The sequence below is a fragment of the Elephas maximus genome, chromosome 22 (assembly GCF_024166365.1).
Source record: "Elephas maximus indicus isolate mEleMax1 chromosome 22, mEleMax1 primary haplotype, whole genome shotgun sequence".
NCBI classification, from domain to species: domain Eukaryota; kingdom Metazoa; phylum Chordata; class Mammalia; order Proboscidea; family Elephantidae; genus Elephas; species Elephas maximus.
In genome coordinates this window covers 21,208,955-21,236,658 of record NC_064840.1, presented here as the reverse complement: position 1 = coordinate 21,236,658, position 27,704 = coordinate 21,208,955, and the positions used below count along the sequence as shown (strand labels likewise).

Below are 27,704 nucleotides of genomic sequence, written 5' to 3'. Positions count from 1 at the left end.
AGAAGAGGCCTGTCTTATTCCAGAAAACCTATCCTAAAAAGACAACCTTCCCGCCACCACCGGAATATTCAGAACAAATGTGGGACAGGCTCTATGAGCAATTCCCAGAGGCTGAGAAGGTGGTGGGCGGTGGCAGCTGAGCAGTTCAGGGTCCCACCTTCCAAGGTTCACAGGGAAGACCAGCCATTGGAATAAACAAGCCCTGTAGGGGAAGCAGACGGGCCCCCCACTCACTAGGGATGCAGATACCACAGCCCACACAAAACAGGGTGCTGATGGACTGTCCGGGTTGTCAGGGACCTTGGAGATAGTGTAGGCTAGCTTCTGGGGTCTACAGATGAGGAACCTGAGGCCCACAGAGGTGAAGGAACTGGTCAACTGGCTGGAATCTGCTGTGGTGTGGAGGATGGGAGGCCTCAACATGGAGTCAGAAGACGACGTGGCTCCTGATCCAGATATGCCAGGTGGCCTGGATCATGTGACCAGCGTGATGCTCCTTGCAGGTCTATGGAATGATCCGGTTCTCAGACGCCACAGGCCATATATCCGACCTGAACCGAATGATGGTCCAGGAGCTGAACACAGCGTTGGACCTCAGCAGCCCTCAGAACTACACACAGGCCATGTTCAAGCTGACTGCCATGCTCATCAGCAGCAGAGGTGAGGAGGCCGGGGTGTGACCTGAAGTGCACTTTGTGAGCCGGCATTCTGGCAGAATGAGCAGTTGGAGCTCCCTTGATAGAAATCTATGTCGCATCTCTCGGGGGTGGAAAGTAAATAAAAGGCCAACCACTTGATACTTGAACCCTTGGCCCCAGCTGGTGCTGACTTGGGGTTAATCTGTGGGAGGGTGCTGTGTTTGGTGTTAGTGTTCAGAGACATCTAAGCACCCTATGTTTGCTTCCAGATTGTGACCCTCAACTCCTGCATCACCTGTGCTGGGGCCCTCTCCGGATGTTCAATGAGCACGGCATGGAGACAGCTCTGGCTTGCTGGGAGTGGCTGCTGGCCGGCAAGAACGGCGTGGAAGTGCCGGTAGGAACAGGGTGTGGGCCAGCTCCCAGGGCAGGGGTGAGCGCTGCGAGGGCATACAGAGAGGCCACCCTGGCTCTGCTGCTGGTGATCTTAGAGCTCCTTAGCCTCCTTGCATGTAAAATTATGTCCCTCATGCTTAACCACAGGACTGCTATGGGGACTAGAGAGAATACACGTGAAAAGCATCCCAAAACCAAAAAAAAAAAAAAAACAAACGCTTTGCTGTCCAGTCAATTCTGACTCAACAGCAAGGCTATAGGACAGAGTAGAACTGCCGCATGGAGTTTCCAGGGAGCACCTAGTGGATTCAGACTCCTGACCTTTTTGGTTAGCAGCCATAGCTCTTAACCACTGTGCCACCGGGGTTTCCAGGGTGAAAAGCATCCCAGTGGTGCCTTAACCAGTTGCTGTCAAGTCGACTTCGAACTCCTGACACCCCTGTGTGTGTCAGAGGAGAACTGCTCCATAGGATTTTCTTTTTTTCTTTTTAATAATTTATTTGTGGTGTTGTTATTGTTGAGAATATACACAGCAGAAACACAGACCAATTCAGGTTTCTATATGTATGGTTCAGTGACATTGATTATATTCTTTAAGTAGTGCAGTCATTCTCACCCTCCTTTTCTGAGTTACAGGATTTTCCAGAATTAGGTTGCCAGGCCTTTCTTCCAAGGTGCCTCTGGGTGGACTCGGCCCTCCAAGCTTTGGGTTAGCAGCCCAGCACGTTAACCTTTTGTGCCACTCCTCCAACGGTGCCTTAAAAAAAAAAGCCCACTGCCATCGATTCGATTGCAACTTTTAGCAAGCACATAGGGTTTCCGAGGCTGTAAATCCCTGTGGAAGCAGACTACCACATCTTTCTCCTGCGGAGCTGCTGGCGGTTTCGCACTGTTACCCTTTCAGTTAGTTAGCAGTCAACGCTTTAACCAGATACCTCAAAGGTGTTAATTTTCAGAGGCTCAGCAGGGGGAGCTATTTCTCTACTGAGACTGGAAGATCCTGTCATCTGTACACCTCTTGACATGACTGAGGGCTGTTGTTTGTCCACAGGGACATTTTTCTGAGCAGCTAACTCTGGGAGCAGCACCCTTTCCCTTCGTCTGCATTTCTGAAATTGCTATCGGACAAGCTGATCGGGAAGGTTATACTCACCTTCAGCTGACTGGATGAACACCTAAGAACAATTTTTTTCTCAAAGATCCCATTAGCTTTCCTGATGGCAGGGGATTTGACATGTTTTTTCTGTTTTTTAAGATCAGTTAAGTGGACAAAAGGGGTGTTTTGTTTTTCTTGTTCCTGGGGGAAAATTTGGAATATTTCCAAAGATGGAATTAGAATGTCCTGGGAAGATGGTGATAGAAGTGATCCTCAAACCCAAGCCATGGAGGTGATTCTGACTCGTAGTGACCCTATAGGACAGAGTAGAGCTGCACTCTGGGGTTTCCAAGGAGTGGCTGGTGGATTTGAACTGCTGACCTTTTGGTTAGCAGCCTGAGCTCATAACCACTGTACCACCAGGGCTCCGTAGTGATCATAAATACCACAGATTTGCCTAGTATGTAAAATTGCCTAGGGTTTGTACCTGTCAGCCTGTTCAGATTTCTGAGGACATGATCTGATCTAGTGGTCCTCTAGTCAGGGGACACTTACCCTACCTCTCAGAGGGGAAAGTCAGCTAGGCCCCTGGGCTCAGCAGTGGTCCTGAACCCCTTCTGCGTGGGCCTGAGGTGGGTGCCGGGTTCTCACCTGGCCAGCACTGCTCTCAGCACAGTGTGCAAAAGGGCCTGGGAAGGTCACCCTGCAGCCTGCAGAGCCTCAGATCTGGGTGCAGTTCTGGCTCCCCTCTGTGGGTTTGGCCTCTCCTTCTAGAGATGTGTCTGTCCCTCCTGTAGAGAGGAAAGAAAAGAGCCACACTCCAGTCCCAGCACATAGTGAGTCAGTGCTAACTGCTCTTGATACCGCGCTTCTCATCATTGCCAGGTAAAGGATTCTGCAAAGACAGCCTTGCAGTAGGTGCACCCACCCCTGCAGTCAGCATTCTCCATCTCTAGAAGATGGCAGCTGCATCCGTGGCATCCATAGGCCTGGAGCCCACCCTCAGGGTATGTGCCCAACCCTGTGTGTGTCAGGGATGCACCTCAACAGTGCCCCCAACTAACACTGGGTTCGAGGCCATAGTTGGGTTGGAAGCAGTTCTGTTGCCGTTCACACCACCTTGAGCCACACCAAAGCACTCACCCTGAAGCCAAGACCCAGTTGCCTTTAAAGCCCAGCCTACGATATCCCCAACTCCTGGACCAAGACCCTCTTGCCAGCCCCCGTCCCATCCATCTCTCCTTGAGGGCTAGTCTTTGGAAGCCAGCCTTCCTCCTTTCACTCTCAAAGGCTTTTTCCTTCCCACTCTGTTATCCACCCCACCTCCCAGTCCCATGACCCATAGGCACAGCTTGTCAGGGTTTCCTCAGGCCCCCTTGCCGCTCCCAGCCTCTTATATTCCCATAGCATTCCGTACTAGCTCCCACCAGCACCCCCTGGAAAACGTGGCCCCAACTCTTCGTAATTGTGACAGGTCTTCTGTTCCTCTACCATGACCGTGGCTCCGTGGGCTAGAGGGCAGGGGTGGCCCTTTCGCCCTAGACTGTCCTGCTTTGTGTCCACCCCATCAGGTCCATCGCACTGTGCTGCAGCCTCAGGAGGCTGTTGTTGCCCGTTGGTAGAGGAAGGAAGTGAATATGGAGGTCAGGTGACTTGCAGGGCCAGGGCTGGAGAGGTGGTATCACGCCTAAATGTTGTGATCCTACGCCCCTTCATTTTTCTACTCTGTTACCTTAGAAGAATGGGGCAGCCTTTGTCTCCTGGAAAGATCCCACTGGGCTGCTACACATTCACACCCGGCAACAGGTCTGCCCCAGGGAGGGTTCTGCAGAGTGAACTGTGCTGTGGATTTGGGAGCCGCCCTGTGACCGCTCCCATACTTGGCTCATGGGTGCAGCTGTGCAGTTGCCAGCAACCCATGTGTGGGAAGGAGGCTGACTGGCTTCTCATTTCCCTGTGGATTCTCTGTTTAGTCAGAATGACATACCCCATTCACCTAGTTCTGAGCAGTACCCCAAAGGCACACAGGTGTGGGGAGCCCATCAGTCAATTTCAGGGTTTCTTCCTCCCCATGTCCTCCACCATCCGACTGGCATGTGGCTGCATGAAATGGAAACCAGGCTGCGGTGCCTTGGCAGTTGGAAGCCGTCCCCGTGGATAGATGGGTCAGGGAGGCCACAGAGCAAGCCGCTCCTGCTGTCCTGATGCTCGGCCCCTGGTGTGGAGGCAATTGTAGACTTTACCTGGCTCCCACCGTCATTACCTGGGCCTGGTGATCGGGGTCAAAGCTGTGGAGGGTTCACGGGGTGTGGAGAAAAGAAGTGGGCTCCGCAGGCAGACTCCCCGGCCCATCACCAAACTGTTTTCCACAGCGTCTGTACTATTTTGCGTTCCTGTCAGCAGTGGGTGAGGGTTCCAGTTTGTCCACATCCGCACCACTTGTTGTTCTGTTGTTTTGATCATAGCCACCCCAGTGAGTGTAAAGTAGAATCGGGTAGTTCTACTCTGTCCTATAGGGTCGCTATGAGTTGGAAGCGACTCCTTGGCAATAGGTTTTTTGGTGTAGTAACTAATGATGTGTGGAGCATGTTTTCATGTATTGGTTGGCCATTTCTATCTCTTCTTTGGTGAAATGTCTATTCAAGTCCTTTGCCCATTTTTTGATCCAGTGTTTGTCTTTTTGTTGTTAAGTTGTAGGAGTTGTTTTTATATTCTGGATATTAAACCAATTTGCACTGTCTCTTTACTTTGTTGATAATGTTCTCTGATGCACAAAAGTTTTTAATTTTGATAAAGTTCAATTTATCTATTTTGTCTTTTGCTGCCCGTGCTTTTGATGTCATATCTAAAAATCCATTGTCAAAAACTAGGTCTCAGTGGTCTGACTCAGACTAGAAGGGCCCCAGAGGTCATGGTCCCCAGACCTTCCGTTAGCCCAAGACAGGAACCATTCCCAAAGCCAACTCTTCACACAGGGATAGGACTGGACTATGGGATAGAAAATGACATTAGTGAAGAGTAAGCTTCTTGGATCAAGTAGACACATGAGACTATGTGGGCATCTCCTGTCTGGAGGGGAGATGAGAGGGCAAAGGGGGTCAGAAGTTGGCTGAATGGACACGAAAATAGAGATAGGTGAGAAGGAGTGACTGTCTCGTTAGCGGGAGAGCAGCTAGGAGTTTATAGCAAGGTGTATATAGGTTTTTGTATGAGAGACTGTCTTGGTTTGTAAACTTTCACTTAAAGCACAATAAAAATTAAAAAAAAAAAAAACCTAGGTCCTAAAACATTACTGCTATATTTTCTTTTAAGAGTTTTATGGTTTTAGTTCTTATATTTAGGCCACTGGTCCATCTTGAGTTAATTTTCATATATGGTGTGAGGTATGGATCTGTGAAATGGTAGTAGTAGCATCAGAACCTGTCTAACTTCGAGAGGGATAATGGCCAGAATCAGCCCAAAGGTGATTCCTATGAGATGGAGGTCAGACATACCTCTCCACTCTCCAACCTCTTTATCAGTTCTGACACCAGCTGTCCTCCCCATGGCACGCTCTACTTCTCTGCTGGGTTCCACGATCCTTTGCAATGGCCACACGGAACTCACAGACCATACTTAGAGCTAAGTGGTTTATTAAGGAAGTAACAGGATACAACTTTCGATCAGGATCAGGAAGCATGTTGACAAAGTCTGGAAGGCTCCCCTGAAGAAGGGAAAACATCCGTTTAGTGCAGGACAGCTCTCTCAGCTCGTCTCGGCCTTGCAAGCAAGCAGGCCCTCTCTCTGCCATGTACACCCCCCTTCTTGGCTGTGCAGCCCTCTTCTCAGTCCCCTCAGGTCAGCCTTCCTTTCAGCCCCCTCAGGACAGGCCTGTGCCTCTGTGCCTTTGGCAGCCTCTCCACTGCTAACTGACCCAGTTCATAGCCAGTGTAGCAGTTTGTTCAGCTCTTTCAGCTGCAGTCCTAGCAGCAAGCTTCTCCTGTCACCACTGACTCTACCACAGGACTCCTTCTAGGCCTTTTGCCGTCTTCAGTGTTACAGCCCTTGGGCTGTGTTACAGCTTTTTTAGGAAGTTCCTCACCTCTCTCTGCTGTTTCTGTCTTGTTTTCTTCGTTCTGCTTCTGACTCCAATCTCTATGCACTTGGTGCATATATAAGCAAACTCGTGGTCAGTTTCAAGGCATGGCCCTTCCATCCCCTCTCAGTAGGCCACAGACACTTCATTTGCATAGTAGGCTATAGTTACTTCATTTGCATAGGCATATCGATCAATCCCTGCAAGGTGTGTAAAATAGACCAGTCACAGAGCAGGCTGCAGCCCAGGCCCGGACAAAATGTACCAAACATCAGATTGCTTACAGTTTACCCAGGAAATGTCAATCAACCTGGACAAAACTCACAAACCCTCTGGGGTAGAAAACAAAGGCAAAGATATGCTTTGGCTATTCAGGGCCCTGTAACAGCTAGTTCCATGTAAATTTGAGATTGGCTGTTCCATTTCTCCAGAGGCTGTTGGAATTTTGACAGGAATTGTATTGAATATGTAGATTGTTTTGGGGAACATCGACATCTTAACAATGCTAAGCCTCCAATCCATGAACACAGAATGTCCTTCCATTTATTTAGGTTTTCTTTAATTTTTTTTTGATGTTTTACAGTTTCAGTGTACAAGTCTTTCACCTCCCTGGTGAAATGCATTCCAAGGTGTTTACTTCTTCAGATGCTGTCGTAAATGGAAATACTCCTTTTATAATTTAAATAAAAAAAAAAATCTCCTTTGTTCTGCTTCTCAGAGGCGCTTACAGTCTCTTGTACTTCCAGTTCATGCGGGAGATGGCAGGGGCCTGGCAGATGACAGTGGAGCAGAAGTTCGGCCTGTTTTCTGCGGAGGTTAAGGAAGCAGACCCTCTGGCAGCGTCAGAAGCAAGTCAGCCAAAACCCTGCCCCCCTGAAGTGACGCCCCACTACATCTGGATCGACGTACGTGCCTGAGCCCCTGCTCCCCCCTCCCCAAGCTCAACTGGGCACTGCCTTTTCCTCCGCAGGGTGAGGGTTCCTCCAGGGCTGGGTGGCCTGTGGCAGGGCGTCTCCAGGCCCTAAGACTGCCTACATGAGAAGAGGGGAGACTGTCCCAGTCTTCTCCCCAGTACCTCCTGCCCACCTCGCCCTATTTCCCTGGGGCCCCTGTCCGCCTCTTGTTGCCCCAGGCCGCTGCTTGTCTTCCCCCACCAGCCACCCATGCAGTGGGCTGCATGCACTGAGGGGGCAGGCCTGGCCGAGCCCCATCATGGCAGCACATCCCATTCTCGCTCAGTTTCTGGTGCAGAGGTTTGAGATCGCCAAGTACTGCAGCTCCGACCAAGTGGAGATCTTTTCCAGCCTCCTGCAGCGTTCCATGTCCCTGAACATCGGTGGAGCCAAAGGGAGCATGAATCGCCACGTGGCAGCCATTGGGCCCCGCTTCAAGTGAGAGCCTCTCCTTCTGGGTGCATGTGTCACACCGTGTGGGGCACAGGGCAGACGACAGCAATTGCTGGAGTAGGGGGGAGAGCTTCATCGGAAGCAGCCTCACAACTGATGTTTCACCTGCACTGAGCACGTGCCCCTCCTGCTCCTGGAACTCCTCCAGCCTGCTCGCCCCAGACCCTGCCTCTGCCCTGCCCTGCATGGGGCCTGCCCTCGCCACTGTCCACGCCTCCTCTCCACCCTCAGGGCCCCCTCCGTGGTCTCATGATGCTCTGCCCAGCCTCCCTCCTCCAGTCTCTGCTCCCCCCACCGTTTCTCTGGTGACATAACCTCTCCCCAGGGCACAGACTCTGGAGCTTCCTCAGGGACCCCCTGCTCACTGGTTTTGGATGCAGCTCTGTCTGGATTATCAGGGATTTCTCACAGTTGGTCACTTATCTAGCAGTGATGGGTTAAGCTCCCAGTGCATGCTTGGCTCCTTGGAAGGGCCTAGACAGGAATGGCTGACCGCGCCCTCCAGGGCTCAGGAAGGGCAGGACACTGCAAGGAGGCCAGGCAGGCTATGTGCAGTTTACAGAGGGCCTAGGAAAGGGGCTGGCCATGGTCCTGGGCACTACAGGAGCACCGAGGGGACAGCACTGGGACCGTAAAACTCCCTCCAAGGCACCTTCTCAGTGCCACCTGGAGGTGACCTGCAGCTTGAAGTGGGTTTAGTGGGGAGGGTCCAGCTCAGGAGTGAGGAAGAGGCATGAGGGGTCTGCATCAGGTCAGCGGGCATAGGGCCAGAATGAACCTGGCTGGCCAGGGACTACCTTGTGCTGAGCAGGTGGGGGCTAGGCCACAAGTGAGCCAGGAAGGCACCCTGGCCATGCCTAGGGAAGGTCCTTGGGTGGGAGGGCGTAGGGGTCCCACTGGGGCCCTCAACTCCTTTGCCTGCACCCCTCCTGCCCTCCACAATGTCCATTCCCACCCTCACGCCTTGGGCTCCAGACTACGTTCCCACACCCTGTTGGGCATCCCCTCAGACACTGCTCCTCAAACCAGCTGAGGGGAGGTCTGCTCTCAATCTTTCATGGCCTGTACATTTATGAAATGCAGCGAAAATAATCCCACACTTGACTGTTGTGGCGGCGTGGCATTGCTACAGAAATGGACAAGCACGCTCAGTCCCCCTGCTATCTCCTCAGAGGCTGGTGTGCTCCTCTCACTCAAAGGCTCCACCATTCCCCTCACTCAGTCTGGTCAACCTCCACTGTCCCTCATTTCCCTCACTCGGCCCTCCCGTCAGCCTTCATTCTCCCTCACTCAGCCCCCCGGTCAGCCTCCGCCCTCCATCACTCCCCTCACTCGGCGCAGTCAGCAGCATCCTGTCTGTTGCCCTCAGTGTGGGCTCTGCAGGCGTGCCCAGCGGGGCTCTTGCTCAAATGTGTGTCCAGTTGCTCACTGCCCTCAGAGCAAGAGTTGCAGCGTGCACCCATGGCTGTGAGGAAGAACTCCTGAAGTGTGGCTCATCACGCATGTCCCCACCCCCTGTGCTCAGCCCATCTTGCCTGACCATCCACAAAGATCCACTTAGCCCATCTGATACCTCACCACCCCCTGCCCCTTGGCCCCTACAGCTTCTACTTCCCCCTACCCCTGCGTACTTCCCTGCTTCTGCCAGACAAGAAGCCCCCCATCCCTTAGGGCCCATCTCATCTGCAAGCGTCCCCAGACCTCTCAACAGCAGGGCCCTTCATTTTGGAACCTAATACCTCTTTCATGAGAGTGAGCATGGCTTTTTATTATATCAGTATTTCTCTCTCACCTCTGATTATGAGCTCCCTGTGGGCAGAAACAGTGCCCCTTCCTTCAGCTATCCCTCCCACTATCCTGTTCAGTACCTGTCTTGGCAGGAACCAGGCATGCGGTCATTTTTCCTTTTGGGTTTTTTTTTTTTTGTATTAAATGTTCCGCCTTCATAGTACTTCCAGGAGTAGTTGGCAGGTCGTTTATTTAACTGATGTTTCTGGCTAAGGCAGAGTATCTCACAAATTGTTCATTTTCCCCCAAACAAAAGTAAAGGCTTTAAAGAACCTTCGCTGAGACTTTGGGGTAAAATAAATGTGTAAGCAGTAATCACCTGGCGGGTGGCCAGTCCTGGCTTCCTAGAGAGCCCTGGCAACTGGGGGTGTCCTCTGAGCGCAAGGTTTAGGTGGGAGATCCAGGTCCAGTCGCGCAGTGGGGAAGGGGTTGAGTGCAGGTCAGCTAAGCCTGACAGCCCACACCTCTTGCAGGCTGCTGACCCTGGGGCTGGCTCTCCTACACGCCGATGTGGTCCCCAATGCGACCATTCGCAACGTCCTCCGGGAGAAGATCTACTCGACCGCCTTTGACTACTTCAGGTGCTGCCCCGGTATCGGCACAGCGTCCTGGGACAGCCCACCCCCTGCCCCCACTGTGGTCCTGGCCTCGGGTCCTTTCAGGAGGCCATACCTGCCATACATCTCAGGCTCCATCTCAGCAGCCCAGGGTCTGCGTCTCCTCAGCCCTGTGCTGTGTTTCCATGCACGTGCCTAAGCACACCCCCTCCTCTGTTCAGTTGATTTAAGAGGTGAAGTCATGCCCCTCATTCTTCCTGTTGACATGAACGATGACACGCATGGAATTGGAACTGCAGGCTGCAGGCTTTTCAGATGTCAGCTCTGTCACTGTGCGCAGCGAGCCACGTTGTGTGCACCACCAGCATGGCCCTCCCTCCCAGAGTGTGGTGCCCTTGCTGAGGATGGTGCGAAGGTGGGAATGAAAGGGCTCTGTAAGTCACTACACATTCCCTGGTGGATCACTGCAGTCATTGGTGCTAGTGACCACCTCAGGCTCATATCTGTCATTGAGAGACCTTTTGTCACTTAGTAATATGACGGCTTCTAGTTTCTGATTGCAGACACTCACATCTTCCTCTGTGGTTGTTTTCAGTTGTCCCCCCAAGTTCCCAACTCAAGGAGAGAAGAGGCTGCGTGAAGACATCAGCATCATGATTAAGTTTTGGATGGCCATGTTCTCAGATAAGAAGTACCTCACTGCCAGCCAGCTCGTTCCTCCAGGTGAGTGTTGTTCTCAGCAGGCAGCCACTTGTAGGGGCAGGGAGCATGCAGGGCAGAGGTGCAAGGTGGGCCTCCAAAGAGCTGGGCAGAAGAGCAGTTAGGGCCCAGCTAGCCCTGACCCGGACCATGCCTGGGTGCTGCCTCTCTCCTGGAGTCCAGGACCCAGTCCCATCGATTGAGCCCAAGCTGAGAGCCACGAGTGAGCCCGGGAGGCCTCCAAGTGGGCACCATACCACATAGGCTTGCATCACTTGGGCTTCCTGTGACAGCTTCTCCCAGAGCATCCACCACATGGCTAACAGGCCAGGTATTGGGCTAAAGGCTGGTGAAGAAGGTGTGTTCATTGTAGTCTGGTGGGCAACCAACCAAATTGACAGGTAATTAATTACAGCATGAGGGCCCTCTGGGGCACCACTCCAGGACAGGCCCAGACAGAGTTCATAGCTCTCTGGAAGAGATGACGTGGGCTCCAAGCCTCAGAAGGTGAATAGGAGGTAGCCAGGATGGGCAGGCAGAGAGCCTTTCAGACAGAGGGGACTCCAGAAGAAGACCCTGCAGTTTCAGAAGCTTGCGTGTACAGCAGTGCCTCCAAATGAAGTGGTATTCTTGTTTCCCTAAGCACATAACAGATTTGGTGGTGGTGTCAGCTGCCCTTGAGTTGGCCCCCAACTCATGGTGACCCCATGCACAATGGAAAGAAACGCCACGCAGTCCTGTGCCATCCCTATAACTGGTTGCAGATTGGACCGTTGTGACCCATAAGGTTTTTACTGGCTGATTTTTGGAAGTAAAGTGCTAGGCCTTTCTTCCTAGTCTGTCTTAGTCTGGAAGCCTGGCTGAAACCTGTTCAGCATCACAGCAGCACACAACCTCCACTGACAAGTGGTGGCTGCGCGTAGGTGCATTGGACAGGAACTGTACCCAGGTCTCCCACATGGAAGGCAAGAATTCTACCGATGTCCCCCAACAGAGCAGATTACAGACCACAAATTTAGAGATGGATTTCTATAGGCTGACCCGTAGCTGACAACCTAATTACCAGGAGAAGGAAAGAAACAAGAAGCAGACACAGCAGTTTTATAAGCCAGCTTTCTCAGTGGGGCAAACAGCCCTTCTGTGGCCCATAGGTCCCACATTATCACTATGTGAAAGGACAGTGCAGTGTTGATGATCAAATAAGGACCGTAGTTCATCAAGAAAAGGGCTATTTTTGTTTGTTTTATTCTACTTTAAAGGCAAGGAGGAATATAATAAATTTAGAAAGCTCTCTATCTAAAAAGGTTAAAATAATTTCTCAGATGTCTGGAAAACTTACTGTCCCAAAGGGTTTTTCCACAAAGTTGTCAGCAGCTGTGTCTTCTCCTCAGCCTTTTCCATGCAGGTCTGTTGAAAGTCCTCCTGCCTGAGCCCAGTGCTCCAGAAAGCACCTGGTCCGCCGCTGACCACCTGGTCTTTGGCAAAAATTCAGTATACTTTTGGGATGCTCTTTCTTGAGCTGCTTATTCCAGAATCAATGATGTCTTTGTCACAGATAACCAAGACACGCGGAGCAACCTGGACATAACGGTTGGCTCTCGACAGCAGGCCACGCAAGGCTGGATCAACACGTACCCGTTGTCCAGTGGCATGTCCACCATCTCCAAGAAGTCAGGTCAGTGGGCACTTTGCTGACATATCTTGTCCATCACATCCGAGTCACGGTCCCAGCAGTCTGACTGGTGCATGTTCAGATGGTGGGACAGAGAGTATGCTGAAAGTCAGTTTCTTCTGGATTCTAGAAACAAAGGGTGGGCAGGAGGCTCTGAGGAATACTTCTGTGTTTTCTCTTTCCTCCCAAGGGATGTCTAAGAAGACCAACCGGGGCTCCCAGCTGCACAAGTACTACATGAAGCGCAGGACGCTGCTGCTGTCTCTGCTGGTGAGTCCTCGGGCGCGCCGCTCCCCACAACCACACTGCGACACTGTGCCTGGGAATCAACACCTGGCCATGAGGTGGGTACATCAGTCATTTTGTGATCTCACCAGGCCACCGAGATTGAGCGCCTCATCACGTGGTACAACCCATTGTCAGCCCCAGAGCTGGAGCTGGACCAGGCAGGGGAGAACAGCGTGGCCAACTGGAGGTCCAAATACATCAGCCTGAGTGAGAAGCAGTGGAAGGACAACGTGAACCTCGCCTGGAGCATCTCTCCTTACCTGGCCGTGCAGCTGCCAGCCAGGTGGGCCCCAGGTCACACCTACCTGACTAGGGTGTTGCCCAGCCACAGCACGAGGGGTTCACTACCAGGGATGGCAGGGAGTACCCTCGTGGGCAGTTCTCTGCCCTGGGACATCCATCTAGCTGTCATCTGTGCAGTAGTCACAGTGACGCTGTGATTTTTTCATGCTCCCAGCTGGGTGCCAGAGCCCCAGAGCTGGAGAAACCATGTCAGGGCAGATCAGGACCATGGTCTTGTTCAGGGGGAAGGGGCACGTGGAGGCCATTGCTCCCTAGCAGGTGGACCTGGCTTGTCCTGGGTGCCAGCTGTCAGTGGTGAGCACTCAGAGGAAGGCAGGCTTTGGCTGGCAGCGGAGCCTCCTGAGCTCCCCTGCGGTGGCTCTCACATGACAGAGGTCTTAGATTCACGGGACCTAAAAGGGACCGGAGACACACCCTCACGCAGATACCCCACCAGTCCGTCCACCAGTCCCGTGCATGCTTCTGGGCAGATGTTCCCTTATGCCGAGCCCAGACATGCCTACTTACAGCTGCTACCTCTGGTCCTGAACCAAGCAGGGCCGGAGCTTGGTTCTCCTGCAATGTTAGCTGGGGGTGGTGACCCTAAGGTGAAAATATGTCCCTGCCTTCCCTCCTCTGGGAGAGCCCAGCATGAATGGGCTGCTTGGAGGACCAGGGATGTAGGGTAGGGGAGACAATATCAGGACTGAGAAGGGAGGCCTTCCTCAGAGCAGTGAGTGCAGAGTAATTCCTTCTTGAGGTACTGCTGGTATTTCCTCAGAGCCGATCACGATGCTATCTATTTTAAACACGTTCAGACTTAATCAGTATACTAATACCGTGAACTGTCTAGCTAACACTTGATACCGACCTGAATCCCTCCAGCTCAGTGCCGTCCTTGGGCTCCCTCCTCTTTGGAGGTGGAGAGCCAGAGTCTGCAGGCGAGGCCCCTTACCCACCCCGCTGTGTGCCACAGGTTTAAGAATACGGAAGCCATCGGTAACGAGGTGACCCGTCTGGTACGCTTGGACCCAGGAGCCGTTAGTGATATCCCTGAAGCGATCAAGGTAGCATGGCGCACCTACGGGGTCTGGGTAAAACTACAAAGCTGCACACAAATGCCTGGAGACCAGGATGTGCCAGCAATGGGGGGGTTGCCTCATTGCGAGGCTGTTTCCTTTCGGGTTTTCTGTTTTCCACTCCTAGTACAAAGTATGTATTACATCTACAATCCGTAGGGTTTTCATTGGCTGATTTTTGGCAGTAGATTGCCAGACCTTTCTTCCTAGTCTGTCTTAGTCTGGAAGATCCACTGAAACCTGTGCATGGGTGACCCTGCTGGTATTTGAAATACCAGTGGCATAGCTTCCAGCATCACGGCAACATGCCAGTCACCACAGTATGACACACTGACAGATGGTCAGTGGGCCACAAGGATGGCACAAACCCAGGCAACATTCTGTTGTACATAAGGTCACCATAAGTTGGAGCCAACTCAATGGCAGCTAACAATAGCCACGTTCCATTTACAGTAGAAAAAAGGTAACATACTTTAATCTAGTTGCAGTTACGCCGTTTTATATAAGCCATCAGAAGCATTTTCCCAGGTTGTTTAAATGCTTCCAGACACAACTTTAGTGGCTGTGCAACATCCATGGTTCACGTGCCCATCCCAGTGATGCTGGGTGCAGGCCCGGCGTTTTCACCTGAGGTCAGCCATGTCCCCACTCTGCTCCCAGTTCCTGGTCACCTGGCACACCATCGATGCTGACGCACCTGAGCTCAGCCACGTGCTCTGCTGGGCGCCCACGGACCCGCCCACCGGCCTCTCCTACTTCTCCAGCATGTACCCACCGCACCCGCTCACCGCGCAGTATGGGGTCAAGGTCCTGCGGTCGTTCCCTCCGGTGAGCGCCAACCCCACCAGGTCTGCCCTAATGGGACAGCACAGGGAAGGTGCTAGTGTGGAGAAGAAAGACAGGGTCTTCTCACAATTCATTCAGGACTGTTCCCCTAACCAAACATCAGCCCATCTTACAGTTCTGTTCAGGTTGTTGTACACAACGGATTCAACTCTAACTCAGGTCCATTCCAGAGGTATATTTGTTTTTTAACTTTAATTATTTGAGTTAAAAAAAGACAGTTGGCTGGAGTTTGGTCCGACTGTAGCAAGTGCCTTATACCCTGACAGTTAACTCCCACAGGGGCACAGGACAGTGTCTGTGTACGTCTGCCTCGTTGCAGCCCAAGCATAGGCTCTGCTGTCATCCTCAGCCCTCCTCTGTGCGGTGGCTCCACAGGAACGAGCCCAAGAGGGCCCTTCCCTCCCTCCCCACAGGCATGCAAGCCTTGTTCTTTTAACTCTTCTTAAGCTACTGGTGGCTCGTTGCCATTCTTGGGTTGTCTCCAGCTCTCATCCTGCCCTGGTGCTCTGACAAGGATGGCAGGGGGCTGAGCAAAGCAGGGACAATGGCATTTGGGGTGGGACACTCGGGGTTCCCCTTTCCCAAGTGGTTTTGACCTAGAGGTGAGGCGTTGTCCTTGCCGCAGAGCTCACAGCTGCTTCCCTTCCTCATCGCAGGACGCCATCCTGTTCTACATCCCGCAGATTGTGCAGGCCCTCAGGTACGACAAGGTAAGGCTGCTGCCGGCACCTGCTGCTTTTCCTCCCTTCACTCTGAGCACTGTGGTGCAGTCCAGGGACAGAGCCTCAGCCACAGTGACAGCCCAGCCCAGTGAGCAGGCAGGTCCTGGCCCCCATGGGGTGTGCAGGACCCCAGGAGCAGGGTCCTGACCTCCTGCAATGCCCTCTGTGATCCCCATGGTCCCCAGTACCCCGGGTCTGATGCTTCCTCTGTGATCCCTACAGTCTTCAGGGCCAGGGGACTGACACTACACTTGAGGTCCCTGCAGTCACCAGTGCCCATGGCAAAGGCAGCCCACACCTAATCACCACTCTCCTGAGGCCTCATTACTGTCTTCTGTCCCCAGGAATGACCCTTCTCAGGCTGGTCTCTGAGGACGCACCTCAATGACAGCGTGTTCTGAGGGTTGCTGGCCCCACTCAGGGAGGGCAGACTCGTCAGATGGACGGTCTTCATAGGTTACTGAGCTCCCCAACGTCTAGCCCCCTCATCTCTCAGATGTCATAGAGGGCCTGGCACAGGAAGCACCCATGGGAAATGGTCTTGGGGAAGTGCTCACAGCTCATCCTGGTGCTGCCCACTGTTGCAGTAGCACACACCTGCCCTCATCCCTGACCCTGCTGGTGCTGCCCCTGGCACCCAAGGCCAGCCTGCTTTTCCTGCATCTCCTCTGTGTCCTGCCTGAGCCTCCTCAGTCCACTGTGGACTGGCTCTTGGCCTCCCATTTGCCATAGCAGCCGTGGTTGGTATCGCAGAGCTGGTTACTTTCTTACATTTGGCAAGGTTCTCCATCTAAGGTCTGTAGCCCATAGTGCTTCTAGAACAGTCACCAACCTCTCTTGAAAGACTGAGTCCCGTGGCACTGTTTGCTGCCCTTACTAGATAGCTGCCAAATTTCCTCCTGTTCTGTTGCCATGGAGAACCATACACAGCAAGCTGGGGCCTCACACTGGTCCCAGCTCTCAGGTGCTATCGGGTTGCACCTTTTCACAGATACCCGTTTCCCCTTCCCCTTCTCTCTGAGCCCAGCATCAGGCTCGCTTTGCTTGTTGTTTCTTTCCATCTGGGCCTACAAAAGGCACTAGTCCAGAAGGGAAGGGAAGCAGGCGTGAAGAGCAGGTACCAGGGTCTCCATGAGAACGCCGTGGGTGGCCATCAGAGAACAGCCCTTGCTTCCCGGCAATATGCTCAGTGGGCTGCATTTAGCACATGGAGACAGAGGCAGGCTGTGATCTCTTCCCATGGCCTTGTTAGAGGAGGGCTTTTAAGTGGCTAGCATTTTACTTAAGCCGCTTTTAAAAAATTGTCTTTATTTTCTAATTTTCAGAATAGTGAGATAATTCCTTAGCATTATCCAGAGGTGACCAGTGGGTTTTCCTTTTTCTAAATATCATTATGAAACTAATGAATTTTAATATATTTGATGTGTATTAGTTCTCTACAGGTATTAATATTTCTGATGCTCATATTACCCCATCTCTCTGACCATTGGAATCCCCTTGTGCTTGTTTCCTGGGTCCTTTGGATGAACTCAGTAGTCTCTGAGAGCTTCTGTGCTTTCCAGAATGAACAGGATATAGACTCTTCTTATTCCTTTCCTGTCTCAGACCTGGAATCAACCAGTTTTCCAAGGAGCCCTGGTTCATTTCAGTGAGAAATGGTATTTAGAGACCTTAATCTGAAAGCTAAGAGTGTTCACTGCTGCTGAGTTAGTCATCGTTTATGGGCCTTAAAGGTAGATAGAGCTAGAAAAAAAATTTTTTTAAGAAAAATCGCATCATGAGATTTTATTGATATTTCAGATTCAAATGTAGGATTACAGGAATTTTCACTTTATGTTTGAAATTTTTCTTTTGACACCAAAAAGTATTAGTTCCTGACAGCATTAACGTAATCACCCTTTTGCTTTATCCTACTATGTATTGAATAGTTTCAAAATAAGAATACCAAGATTGTTATTAATGATATGATTACTGAAGACTGTTTCAGGTTTCTTTGCCTTTCCTTTTGTCTTCGGTCCATTTTTCATCGGGGACATACAATCACATGGCTGTATTGTGAGGGCACTTGGTCTCCACTGCTGCATTTGTCCCTTTTTTGCTTTTTATTGTTAGAGATTTTTTCTTTAATCTAAACTTGAGGGAATACAAATGTATATACATATTTGTGTGTGTGTGTGTTAAACCAAAATTATTAAAAATGGCGAGGGAGGTAAAGAACAGAATGGAAGTGACAGGAATGGAAACTAAACTTCTCTAAATGTACCATGTTTAATAATTTTGGCTTTGGTACTGTGTAAATATTTTGCAAAATTATATTTAAAACCACTACAAGTTGAATTAAAAAAAAAAAAAAAAACCCAGTGCTGTCAAGTTGATTCTGACTCATAGTGACCCTATAGGACAGAGTAGAACTGCCGACCTTTTGGTTAGCAGCCAGTCTCTTAGCCACTGAACCACCAGGGCTCCACAAGTTGAATAGTCATGGTTTGTCATTAGATCCATTTTGCTGGGTTAGGATTGAAAGACCCATTAAAAAAACCTGTTGCCATCAAGTCATTTCCAACTGATGGCAACCCGTGTGTTATAGAGTAGAACTACTCCACAGGGTCTTCTTGGCTGTAATCTTTACGGAAGCACATCACCAGTCCTTTCTTCCACGGTGCCACTGGGTGGATTTGAACTGCCAACCTTTAGGTTAGTAGTCAAGCGCAAATCATTTGTGCCACCCAAGGACCTCAATAGACCCATAGCAACACATAGTTCAGAGTATTACCTCTTTGGTAAACCTGTCCATCCAAGTGGAGAACACCTGTCCACAAAATATTACAGAGAGGGAAAGACCTCTTCTCTAGGGGTCTTCCAAGAAACGGTTCTATGCCAGTTCCCAAAACCCTTCATTACCTAGGACATGGCGACTAGAACTGGAATCACTCATACGAATGGCAGAAAATGACCGAGAAGGGGAGGAGGAGGGGTTCTTAGGATGGTGCCTGTAGGTATGTCAACTCTGTGCATTAAATAAGAGTTTTCTGGAACCTGTCCATCACTTTGGAACATTTTTCCAAACAACCATCTTACAAATGAGTTTTTAGTACCCAGTTTCCTCGTTTCTTGGGCTTGACAAAAGCTGAAATTGGTTTGAGAGTCAGGGTTCTTAAAATCCAGGGGAAGAACCAGGAGCAGACTAAAGCTGACTCGCACCTATACCACATACTCTGCCTACCTACTTCAGTCCAGGGGCTAGTGGAATTCAGCATGGCCCCTGGGCTCAGCGGAGTCCTGGTGGGGCAGTCGTTAAGAACTCAGCTGCTCACCAAAAGGTTGGCAGTTCGAACCCACCAAGCCACTCCTTGGAAACCCTGTGGGGCGGTTCTCCATTCTTTAGGGTCGCTATGAGTCGGAATCAACTCAATGGCAATGGGTTTTTGTTTTTTTCTGGGCTTGGCTCACCTCAGACCCCAGAGCTTGCCCACAGACAGAAACCCCTCGGCTTCACCTCTCAGTGGGTTTGCTAAGCCTTGAGGGCTCACTGCTTATGCTGGGTTAGAAAGCAGAGATGCCAAGCCTGGCTGATGGCCTTGCATTCCTACAGATGGGCTACGTGCGGGAGTACATCCTGTGGGCAGCGTCCAAATCCCAGCTGCTGGCCCACCAGTTCATCTGGAACATGAAAACTAACATTTATCTAGATGAAGAGGGGCACCAGAAGGACCGTGAGTATCTTGTTTTCCTGCCTGCAGATCTTTCCCCAGGTCTCAGCCCTGTCTTGGCACCTTCTGTGGCCCCTGGGAGCCTTTCATGACCCGGGGTCCCCCAGCCTACAGTTCCCTCTGCTTGCTGTCCCAGCCAAAGCGAGGAGCAGCTCTCCTCTTAACATGCAGAGAAGCAGGGCCTCCTCCTTCATGAAGCCTTTCCTGAACCACTCTGCAGACCCCCTAGCCCACCCTCTCCCCTGCTTGGCCCCATCCGGCAGCTTCCTTGGGTGAGGCCGCCAGCTGGGGCTGAGCTGCTTCTCCCGTCAGAGATCAAATCAACTCACCAGTCTGTCCCTGGGCTGGACACGGGCTGTGGGTGACGTGGGGCACGAGTTGGCAAGTCCAGAGCAATACTCTTCAAACTGTGTGTCACGTCAGGACCCCTTCCCATACCTGAAAATAACTAAGACTGTATATAGAAATACTGAGACCAGTATTAGAAACGAAAACAGAAATTTTTAAAAATGTAGACATCGCATGCTAACAGTGTTTCTATTTAAAATGACTTTTCCAAAATAAAAAACACAAGTGAGAAGAGCATAGTTATTTCACATGCTTGCAAATCTCATTTCTGTCTGGCTACATAGGAGACAGCTGGATTCTCGTCCTGCTTCTGCAGTTAATATATCCAAAGATGTTCTTTTGGTGAAGTAAATGAGGGAAATTCAGCCTCGCATAAATATGTGGCTGGAAAAGGGGATTTTAATAGCCTTTTCAGATCATTGTGGATATTCTTCAGCGATCTAAACGAAACTCTTCAAGTAGCATTTCCGTAAAGGTTAGCTTCAGTGTAGACTCAAACCACGTCAGTGAACTCTTTCTTGGTGCTCAGCTATGTTAAAATCCACTGGCCTGCCTCGCATTCATCCCCATGCAGGACTGTAGCACTGGTCATTCGTAAAACATAGGTCAGTGAGTTACACAGACCTTCCAAATGTCCATACGTTTCTTTATACGATGTCATAATGTCACATTTACCAATATCCCCACCAATCTTAGCGGTAAAGTTTTTAGCCGTTGAGAAGCTGCCAGACTCACAGTGGCAGATAAAGGTCTTCCAGAATTTTTTAGTTGCAGCCAAGAAAGCCGTGTAGAGCACAGTTCTAGTCTGTAGTACCTGAGGTCTCCATGAGTCAGAATTAACATGAAGGCAATGGGTCTGGTTTGTTTTTTCCTTTAAGTGACAGGCTCACTTTGTTTATTTTCAAGACAACACCTGTCAAATACTTAAGTCTGAATAGCCACATTTTGTTTGTTAGTCATTCTTTCAAGTAAAAATGAAGCTCTATTACAAAGAGACTAATTATAATTAGGCTCACAGTCCAGGCCAATGCACGAGTGCTTTTCCTCGGGATAACCCTGTACTTCAGAACCAGCAGACGTGCTTCACGCATACTTCCAGGGATGCCACGCAGGATATTAAGATGACTGTCCTCAAGGGGAAGGTTTTAACAGAACTCGTTTTTATTGCTTCATTAAAGAAGTGGAGTGCTTCAGGGAAGAGTCCAGTGACCACTGATGTGCTTGGCCACCACAGCCTTGGTTCATGCCAAGGTGCCATTGCTTCTGCACCGTCATGGCACCTGTCCATACAGTAGAAAGGCAAAGAGCATCTTGGGATGGTGTTGATCTTGGGGTCCACTGAAAGGGTCTCAGCATCTGTGGGCTGCCACACTTTGAGAACTGCCGACCTCACTGATGGGCAATACCATTGACTGAGTTTCTGAAAAAGACCTATGGGTCTCCCGCTGGGGTTCCTGAAGGACAGCCACCAGGCTCAGCTCTTTGTCTCTCCATCAGCCGACATTGGCGACCTGCTCGAGCAGTTGGTGGAGGAGATCACAGGCTCCTTGTCTGGCCCGGCCAAGGACTTCTACCAGCGGGAATTCGACTTCTTCAACAAGATCACCAATGTATCGGCCATCATCAAGTAAGTGGCAGGGCTTTGAAATAGTCTTTGGATCTGTTCCTATGGGCCAGCCAGTCCTGTGTTAGGTTAGGAATGCCTGGTCCTCTCCAGACCAGATAAATGAGAGGCTCCAGGGTGGGCCCAGGTTCCGCCAAGCAGCAGGCTGAGAAGAGCCCTGCTGGGGTGATTCAGGTCTCATGGAAGTATGGAAAATGCATGGTCGGGCCAGTTTCAGAAAGCATACTCCAGTTTCATTCCTTTTGTTGTCCCATGGTGTGAGGCCCCTCTCCTCTGAGTTGTAAAGGATCCTAGTGGTGTTAGGAAAACCAGATTTCCTCTGCAGACCCGTCATGCTGGGCCCTCCATTCACGTGGCTCTGACGCTGTCCTTGGGCGTCTGTGGCATTATTCATTTGTGTTGGACGGGGCCCTGGAGTCCTCAGCGTTGGCCAGCATCTACCTGGGGGAGCATCCTGGCCTATGAGCAACAGGGAGCCCGATCCTCACCAGGTGCCTTGTTCCCTGGGCTGCACCCCAGCTTCTCTTCCTGGGGCACTGCTTGTCCACTGCATGTCCCCGAGGCCTTCTCCTGGGGGACGTTAAGTAGAATAGGTGACACTGGCAGCCTGCAGCCCACAAAGAGAAAGGGGCAGAGGGAGGCAGCACTAACCAGGCCTCCGCCAGGTGAGAAGCACCTGGTTCCACCTCGCCCCTTACCATCCTGCTCCTACAGATTCAGGTCTACTTCACCTGCCCAGGTCACACAGCACAAATAACAGAGCTGGAATTTGAGCCCAAAGCTTTCTGACCCCACAGCCACTGCCCCCTCCTATGGTTCTGATAGCACCTGTGCACCCCCAGCCTGAGACAGAAGCAGCAGCTCCCCTCAGCCCCCAGGGAGCCGTGTGGTCTTTGAGGAGGAATAGAGGGTAGGGACCATCAGGAATGTTCTCACAGAGGAGCTGGGCTGGCGGGCCTTCCTGACTTGACCCAGGAAGCAAGGAGTGGCGTGGGCAGCACAAACAGGAGGGCCTGGGAGACAGCCTTCTGTCCTGTTCCTCAGGCCCTACCCTAAAGGTGATGAGAGAAAGAAGGCGTGTCTGTCCGCGCTGTCTGAGGTGAAAGTGCAGCCAGGTAAGCAGAGTTGCTTCAAAGGCTCACGTGAGATCAGCCTCTTCCTGCTGGCAGGTATGGAGTCTCAGGTTGTGGCAGCCCCTGCTGGCGGCTACTCAGCAGCACCATCTTCCATACTGCCTGCAGTTTTCCTGACAGCCAGGGTACTGCCCTTGCAGCTGTTATTTCAGAAGAGGGTCCCAAGCTCCAGTGGAACAGGAGCAATGCAGGCCACACAGATGAGCGCAGAGGGGTGGGCCAGGGCAGCATGAGTGGGCTGCAACCATAAGTAGGGAGCTGCTCCTTGGCGCCTGTCGCTCGTTGCCTGGGCCCTCTGAGCCCAGTGTGGTCATGTCCTCCATGTGTCCATGAGAAGATAGGAACCTAGTGAGAGCTGCAGTGGTTAACAGAAGGGGTACGGAGGAGTGGGAAGAGGCCCTGGGAGGGGCCGCCCCACCTCCTATTGCTGGGGGGCCAGCAGGCCCGAGGAAGCCACTTGCTTTGGTCTTCAAACTGTGGGCTATGTGTCCTCTTTGGAGAAGCCATCTTCCCCGAGGCTGTGGTTCATTTGTTAGGTATCTGGGAATCATCTGAAAGGCCACGGGACCAGGGAGGAACAGTCATAAAGGCCGCAGACTGAGAGTCCTTGGTGCTTGCAGGGGAGGATGTGGTGGCCAGTGTGTGGGAAATGCTGTGTCCTTCTCTGCCATCCCATGGGGCCCTCGTGACTCTGCTCTGTCCCCACTCCAGGCTGCTACCTGCCCAGCAACCCCGAGGCCATCGTCCTGGACATCGACTATAAATCTGGGACCCCCATGCAGAGGTACAGTGCCCCTTCTTCTGTGTCCTTGTTCTCAGGGAGTTTTTCTTTGCTTTATCACTTCCACCACATTCTTTTCCCACACCCCAGTGCGGCAAAGGCCCCGTACCTGGCCAAGTTCAAGGTGAAGCATTGTGGAGTGAGTGAACTAGAGAAAGAAGGTCAGTGGGGGAATTTCTGGGTTTGTCTGGGGCCGAAATGTGTTCCCTTGCTCATGTCAGTTTCTCTTGGGATATTTAGTTTATCACCAACTCCCCAGAAAAGGTGATGAATGTTCATCCGTGTGTCCAAGTGGGTGCTCACTCAGGCTTCAGCTCTGAGGCCCACTGCTCACCTGGGACCCTCTGAGCTCAAGTGCAGACACAAATGTGCCTGCCCCCAAACATGCTCAGCCAGAAAGTCCAGGGGAAACCTCCTTGTCCAGGGGTGGCCAGCTGTGCAGAGGGGCTCTGGCCAGTGCAGGTGGGCCTGCCACACCTTCCCCTCACTTTGGCCCCCAAGTCTTCTCAGCATACCCCCCCACCATTTGCAGACACACTCACCCTGCCCCCAGATAGTGCACATCACTGACCCTGGACACATCTGGGTCCCTGTGTTGGAGAAAAACACCCGGCCTTGGGATTCCTCCGCTGACCCAGGACGTTTACTGGACCCAGCTCGGTCCCTTTCTGGCACCCTGTGGGGCTTCACAAAGATGACCCCCAGGGGTCCCAGGGTTTCTTCCAGGCACTGAGCAGGGCTGGCCTGCATCCTTGGGGTTCTTGTTGGGTAACAGGAGCCTGCCTTCCCGCACCCCCAGGGCTGCGGTGTGGCTCTGACTCTGATGAGAGTGGCACACAGGAGGCTGACGCCCAGAAGATCTCCTGGCAGGCCGCCATCTTCAAAGTTGGGGACGACTGCAGACAGGTAAGGGGCCAGGCCCAGGGGAGCCCACATCCACGGCTGGGGTGCAGGCTAGGGGCCAGGCCTGCCTCCCTCCAAGGCTCTCAGCACGTTCAGAGTTGAACAACAATGTGTGCTTCCTCCACTCAGCTTGGGTGCCACAGAGTCAGTCAGGGCTATAGAAGACCCAGACCTCACTGGCTGCCCTGAGGGAGCTGCCTGAGGGGAAGCAGCTGCTCCTGACTCACACGCCTTTGGGAGTGGACGGGTGGGGCAGGGTCTTGCTAGCCAGAGGACATGACTGGTGGCTGACAGCACCCACCTGGTCGGCTCCCAGGACATGCTGGCCCTGCAGATCATCGACCTCTTTAAGAACATCTTCCAGTTGGTCGGCCTGGACCTCTTTGTGTTTCCCTACCGGGTGGTGGCCACTGCCCCTGGGGTAAGTGCCCCGTCTGGAGCCCAACTGGCCCCTGCACCACCTCAGCCCGAGAGCTGCCCCCAGCCCCCGGCAGCCTCGGCACCACCTCCTTCCTCCTCAGTGCGGGGTGATCGAGTGCATCCCCGACTGCACCTCAAGAGACCAGCTGGGCCGCCAGACAGACTTCGGCATGTACGACTACTTCACACGCCAGTATGGAGACGAGTCCACCCTGGCCTTCCAGCAGGTACCTGGGGCAGCCCCAGATCCAGGGCATTTGCACGTTCCTCCTTCCCCTGCCCTTCTGAGTCCTCGGATAGAACCAGACCCCACAGCCTTTCTTGGGACTCAGAGAAGCCCAACACAGGCCAGATTCCTCAGGAGAGAAAGCTAAACCTCAGGTGCGGGAGGTCGGAGCCCCAGGCTTGCCCCCCGAGGGCCCTCCTTGATGCCCAGGGCTCTCTCCACAGGCCCGCTACAACTTCATCCGGAGCATGGCCGCCTACAGCCTCCTGCTCTTCCTGCTGCAGATCAAAGATAGGCACAACGGCAACATCATGCTGGACAAGAAGGGCCACATCATCCACATCGGTTGGCTGGCCTTGGCACCCTCCTCCTCTCCCTCCCTCCCCAGGGCCCCGGGAGGAGGGTGGCGACCCCACTCCTCACCAGGCATGGCCGAGGCCACGGCTGGGAGAGTTAGATTAGGGCCTGGGGCCAGGGCTTAGGCCTTCCTGGTGCGGAGAGCAGCCCAGCCCCACACCGGGAGGCTGGGGATGCAGAGCGGAGCTCTGGAAGGCGTAGACAGACCAGGCACGTCCGGTACAGCGCTGGCTCGTCTCTGCTGTAGGCTGTGGCCTTCTCCCCCTCTCTTCCTCTGCCCCCTCATTCCAAAGAAAGCACAGCCCTGTGGCCCTGCCCATGTGTGTGGTGGGAGCTGGTACTCCTCAGAGCAGACCACCTGCCTGCCCAGCGATGCACTCCCCCTTTTCTGGCCGGGATTCGTCAGTCACAAATGGCTTTCGGGCTTTTCCAGACTTTGGCTTCATGTTTGAAAGCTCGCCGGGCGGCAACCTAGGCTGGGAGCCGGACATCAAGCTGACAGATGAGATGGTGATGATCATGGGGGGCAAGATGGAGGCTACGCCCTTCAAGTGGTTCATGGAGATGTGTGTCCGTGGCTACCTGGCTGTGAGGTGAGCCCTGGGCCGAGGGGTGAGCAGGCACGTGGGCACTGGGTGAAAGCCTGGACTCCCAGGCAGGGCGGGTTCCCTCCCGGGGGGGCAGGCAGCAGGCAGCTCAGCACCTAGAAGCCTATCTTGGTGACCCTTAAAGGCCCTGTGGAGTGGCATTCTTGGGCCTCTTCATGGACAAAGGGACCAAGGTGCACAGAAAACAAAGGAGATGGTGGAGGCCACACAGCTAGCTGGTGGGCAGGTGTGCCGGGCATGGATTCCTGCCGCCTCTGTCCCATGCCAGCAATGTCCCCTGCATCCTGAGGCTGCCCCTCTTCCTGCCAACACCCTCAGCCTTGGGTCTGTCTTCTGTGCATCTGCCTTCAAATGCTGAGTGCCCACTACTCCAGGCTGCCCACTAGAGATGGTCATTGTCCCAGGCTCACACTGAGTCACTAAGTGTCACTTGACCCAGGTCACACAGCACACTGTGGTGACACCTGGACTCCCACCTGGGAGTCCGTCCAGAGCATGCATCACTGTGTGCATATACCACCACTGTGTGCAACACCGCCCAGCTAAAAGCGAGGGCCGCGCAGGTCTGCGCGGAGCCTCTGTGCTTCCTCGAGCCTTGCCTCCGGGGTGGGCTGCTCAGCCAGCAGCTGCTGGGCCTCTGCCCTCAGGACTAGCTGGGGCATGCCTGGTGTGAAGAGGACTGCCGGAGATCTGAAAGAGCGGGCAGGAGCCCAGCCACATGAGGACACACGCCTTGGGTTGTGGGCAGCAGCCAGCTGCAGACAAGGGCAGTGCAAGGCCCCACCACCTGGCCAGGCCACACTGCCCCATCTCCCACCCCCATCTCTCCCCAGGCCCTACATGGATTCAGTTGTCTCTCTAGTCACCCTCATGTTGGACACGGGCCTGCCCTGTTTCCGAGGCCAGACAATCAAGCTCTTGAAGTAAGTCCTTGGCAGACACGCAGGCCATTGAGGGACAGTTGTCCATTACCCGCAACACCACTCGAGATCAGCAGCCTCTTGAGTGCTTCTGTCATCACTATCAAAGCTGAGTGATCTCCTTGGAGCCCTAGAGACTTGCAGGGCTTCCCCCAGAGCAGACAGGGCACTGGATCAGACCTGGTCACCAGATTTGTGAGGTGCCCTGGCCTCGGCCAGCCCGACTGAGAACATGCCAAGGGTCCCTGATCTGTAGTTTGTCTGGCTGCACAGCACCTGGTCCTACCCATGCTTAGTCCACCCCATGGATGAGGCTGATTCTGGCCCCGAAGAGGTGCTGGAAGGGGAACGGTGCTCTTTAGAGCCAACGGGGAACACTGTCCCCACAACAGGCCAGGCTGGGTCCTCCCAGCATTGCCCCCCAGCCCTGACACAGGGACTCAACAGAGTATAGGGGGAGCCTCAGCTAACAAGTTCCTGCAAATTCTAAACCCCAGGCCCCAAGTAAAATGACCATCATGCTGGGGAAGTTCGTCTGCCACGTAGCCCTGGCCCCAGGTGCTGACTTTGTCCTCCTCCACAGGCACAGATTCAGTCCCAACATGACAGAGCGAGAGGCTGCAAATTTCATCATGAAGATCATTCAGAACTGCTTCCTCAGCAACAGGTGAGTCCCCCATCCGCTCTCTCAACCGCATCCACCACTGAGCGCTGTGCTGTGCTAGCCCTGGTCCCGGGGATAAGGGTGTCATGGAGCTGCACCTCTGGGGCCACCCCCATAAGTGACCACGTTAGTGGGGAGGGTCGGCCCTGGAGGGAGTCTCATGGAGCAGCTGCTGCAGAGCAGCGGGCACTGGTTCAAGGGACAGGGGCCTGAGGGAGGTCAGGCAAACCTGTGGAGTAGGGCTGACCAGCGAGAGCCAGGAGTAGAGTGAGTTCAGAGGGGCGGCAGGCTGAGGCGGCTCCGGCTTCACCCTAGGGCAGACCAGAGGCTTTGAAGTCAGGTCCCCCACTCCTCTTCCGTGCACCACCTCAGCTGCTGAGCAGGGAGTGGTGAAGGCGGAGGCCGTGAGAAGGGTTTGTACAGGTTTTGAAGGCAGAGCCCGTAGGACTCACTGATGGGCTGTGAA

The 27,704-nt window shown here is 53.0% G+C and overlaps 1 protein-coding gene across 5 annotated transcripts in view; it reads left to right on the top strand.

Annotated features, from left to right (window-relative positions):
- Positions 1-27,704, top strand: part of PI4KA (phosphatidylinositol 4-kinase alpha) — a 155,468-nt gene that overhangs the window by 126,423 nt on the left and 1,341 nt on the right. For 4 of the 5 annotated variants that reach the window (XM_049867016.1, XM_049867018.1, XM_049867017.1 and 1 more), the window contains 24 exons: positions 504-660; positions 908-1,035; positions 6,952-7,110; positions 7,445-7,596; positions 9,873-9,980; positions 10,552-10,679; positions 12,211-12,330; positions 12,518-12,597; positions 12,705-12,898; positions 13,874-13,964; positions 14,637-14,804; positions 15,479-15,532; positions 19,137-19,257; positions 21,100-21,229; positions 22,271-22,341; positions 23,071-23,143; positions 23,231-23,301; positions 23,940-24,046; positions 24,360-24,464; positions 24,565-24,690; positions 24,914-25,034; positions 25,480-25,639; positions 26,488-26,577; positions 27,158-27,241. In XM_049867016.1, coding sequence (XP_049722973.1) covers positions 504-660; positions 908-1,035; positions 6,952-7,110; positions 7,445-7,596; positions 9,873-9,980; positions 10,552-10,679; positions 12,211-12,330; positions 12,518-12,597; positions 12,705-12,898; positions 13,874-13,964; positions 14,637-14,804; positions 15,479-15,532; positions 19,137-19,257; positions 21,100-21,229; positions 22,271-22,341; positions 23,071-23,143; positions 23,231-23,301; positions 23,940-24,046; positions 24,360-24,464; positions 24,565-24,690; positions 24,914-25,034; positions 25,480-25,639; positions 26,488-26,577; positions 27,158-27,241 — 2,798 coding nt within the window. Of the gene's footprint in view, positions 1-503; positions 661-907; positions 1,036-6,951; positions 7,111-7,444; positions 7,597-9,872; positions 9,981-10,551; positions 10,680-12,210; positions 12,331-12,517; positions 12,598-12,704; positions 12,899-13,873; positions 13,965-14,636; positions 14,805-15,478; positions 15,533-19,136; positions 19,258-21,099; positions 21,230-22,270; positions 22,342-23,070; positions 23,150-23,230; positions 23,302-23,939; positions 24,047-24,359; positions 24,465-24,564; positions 24,691-24,913; positions 25,035-25,479; positions 25,640-26,487; positions 26,578-27,157; positions 27,242-27,704 lie in introns of those variants that run through there. The other variant, XM_049867020.1, reaches the window with a different exon arrangement.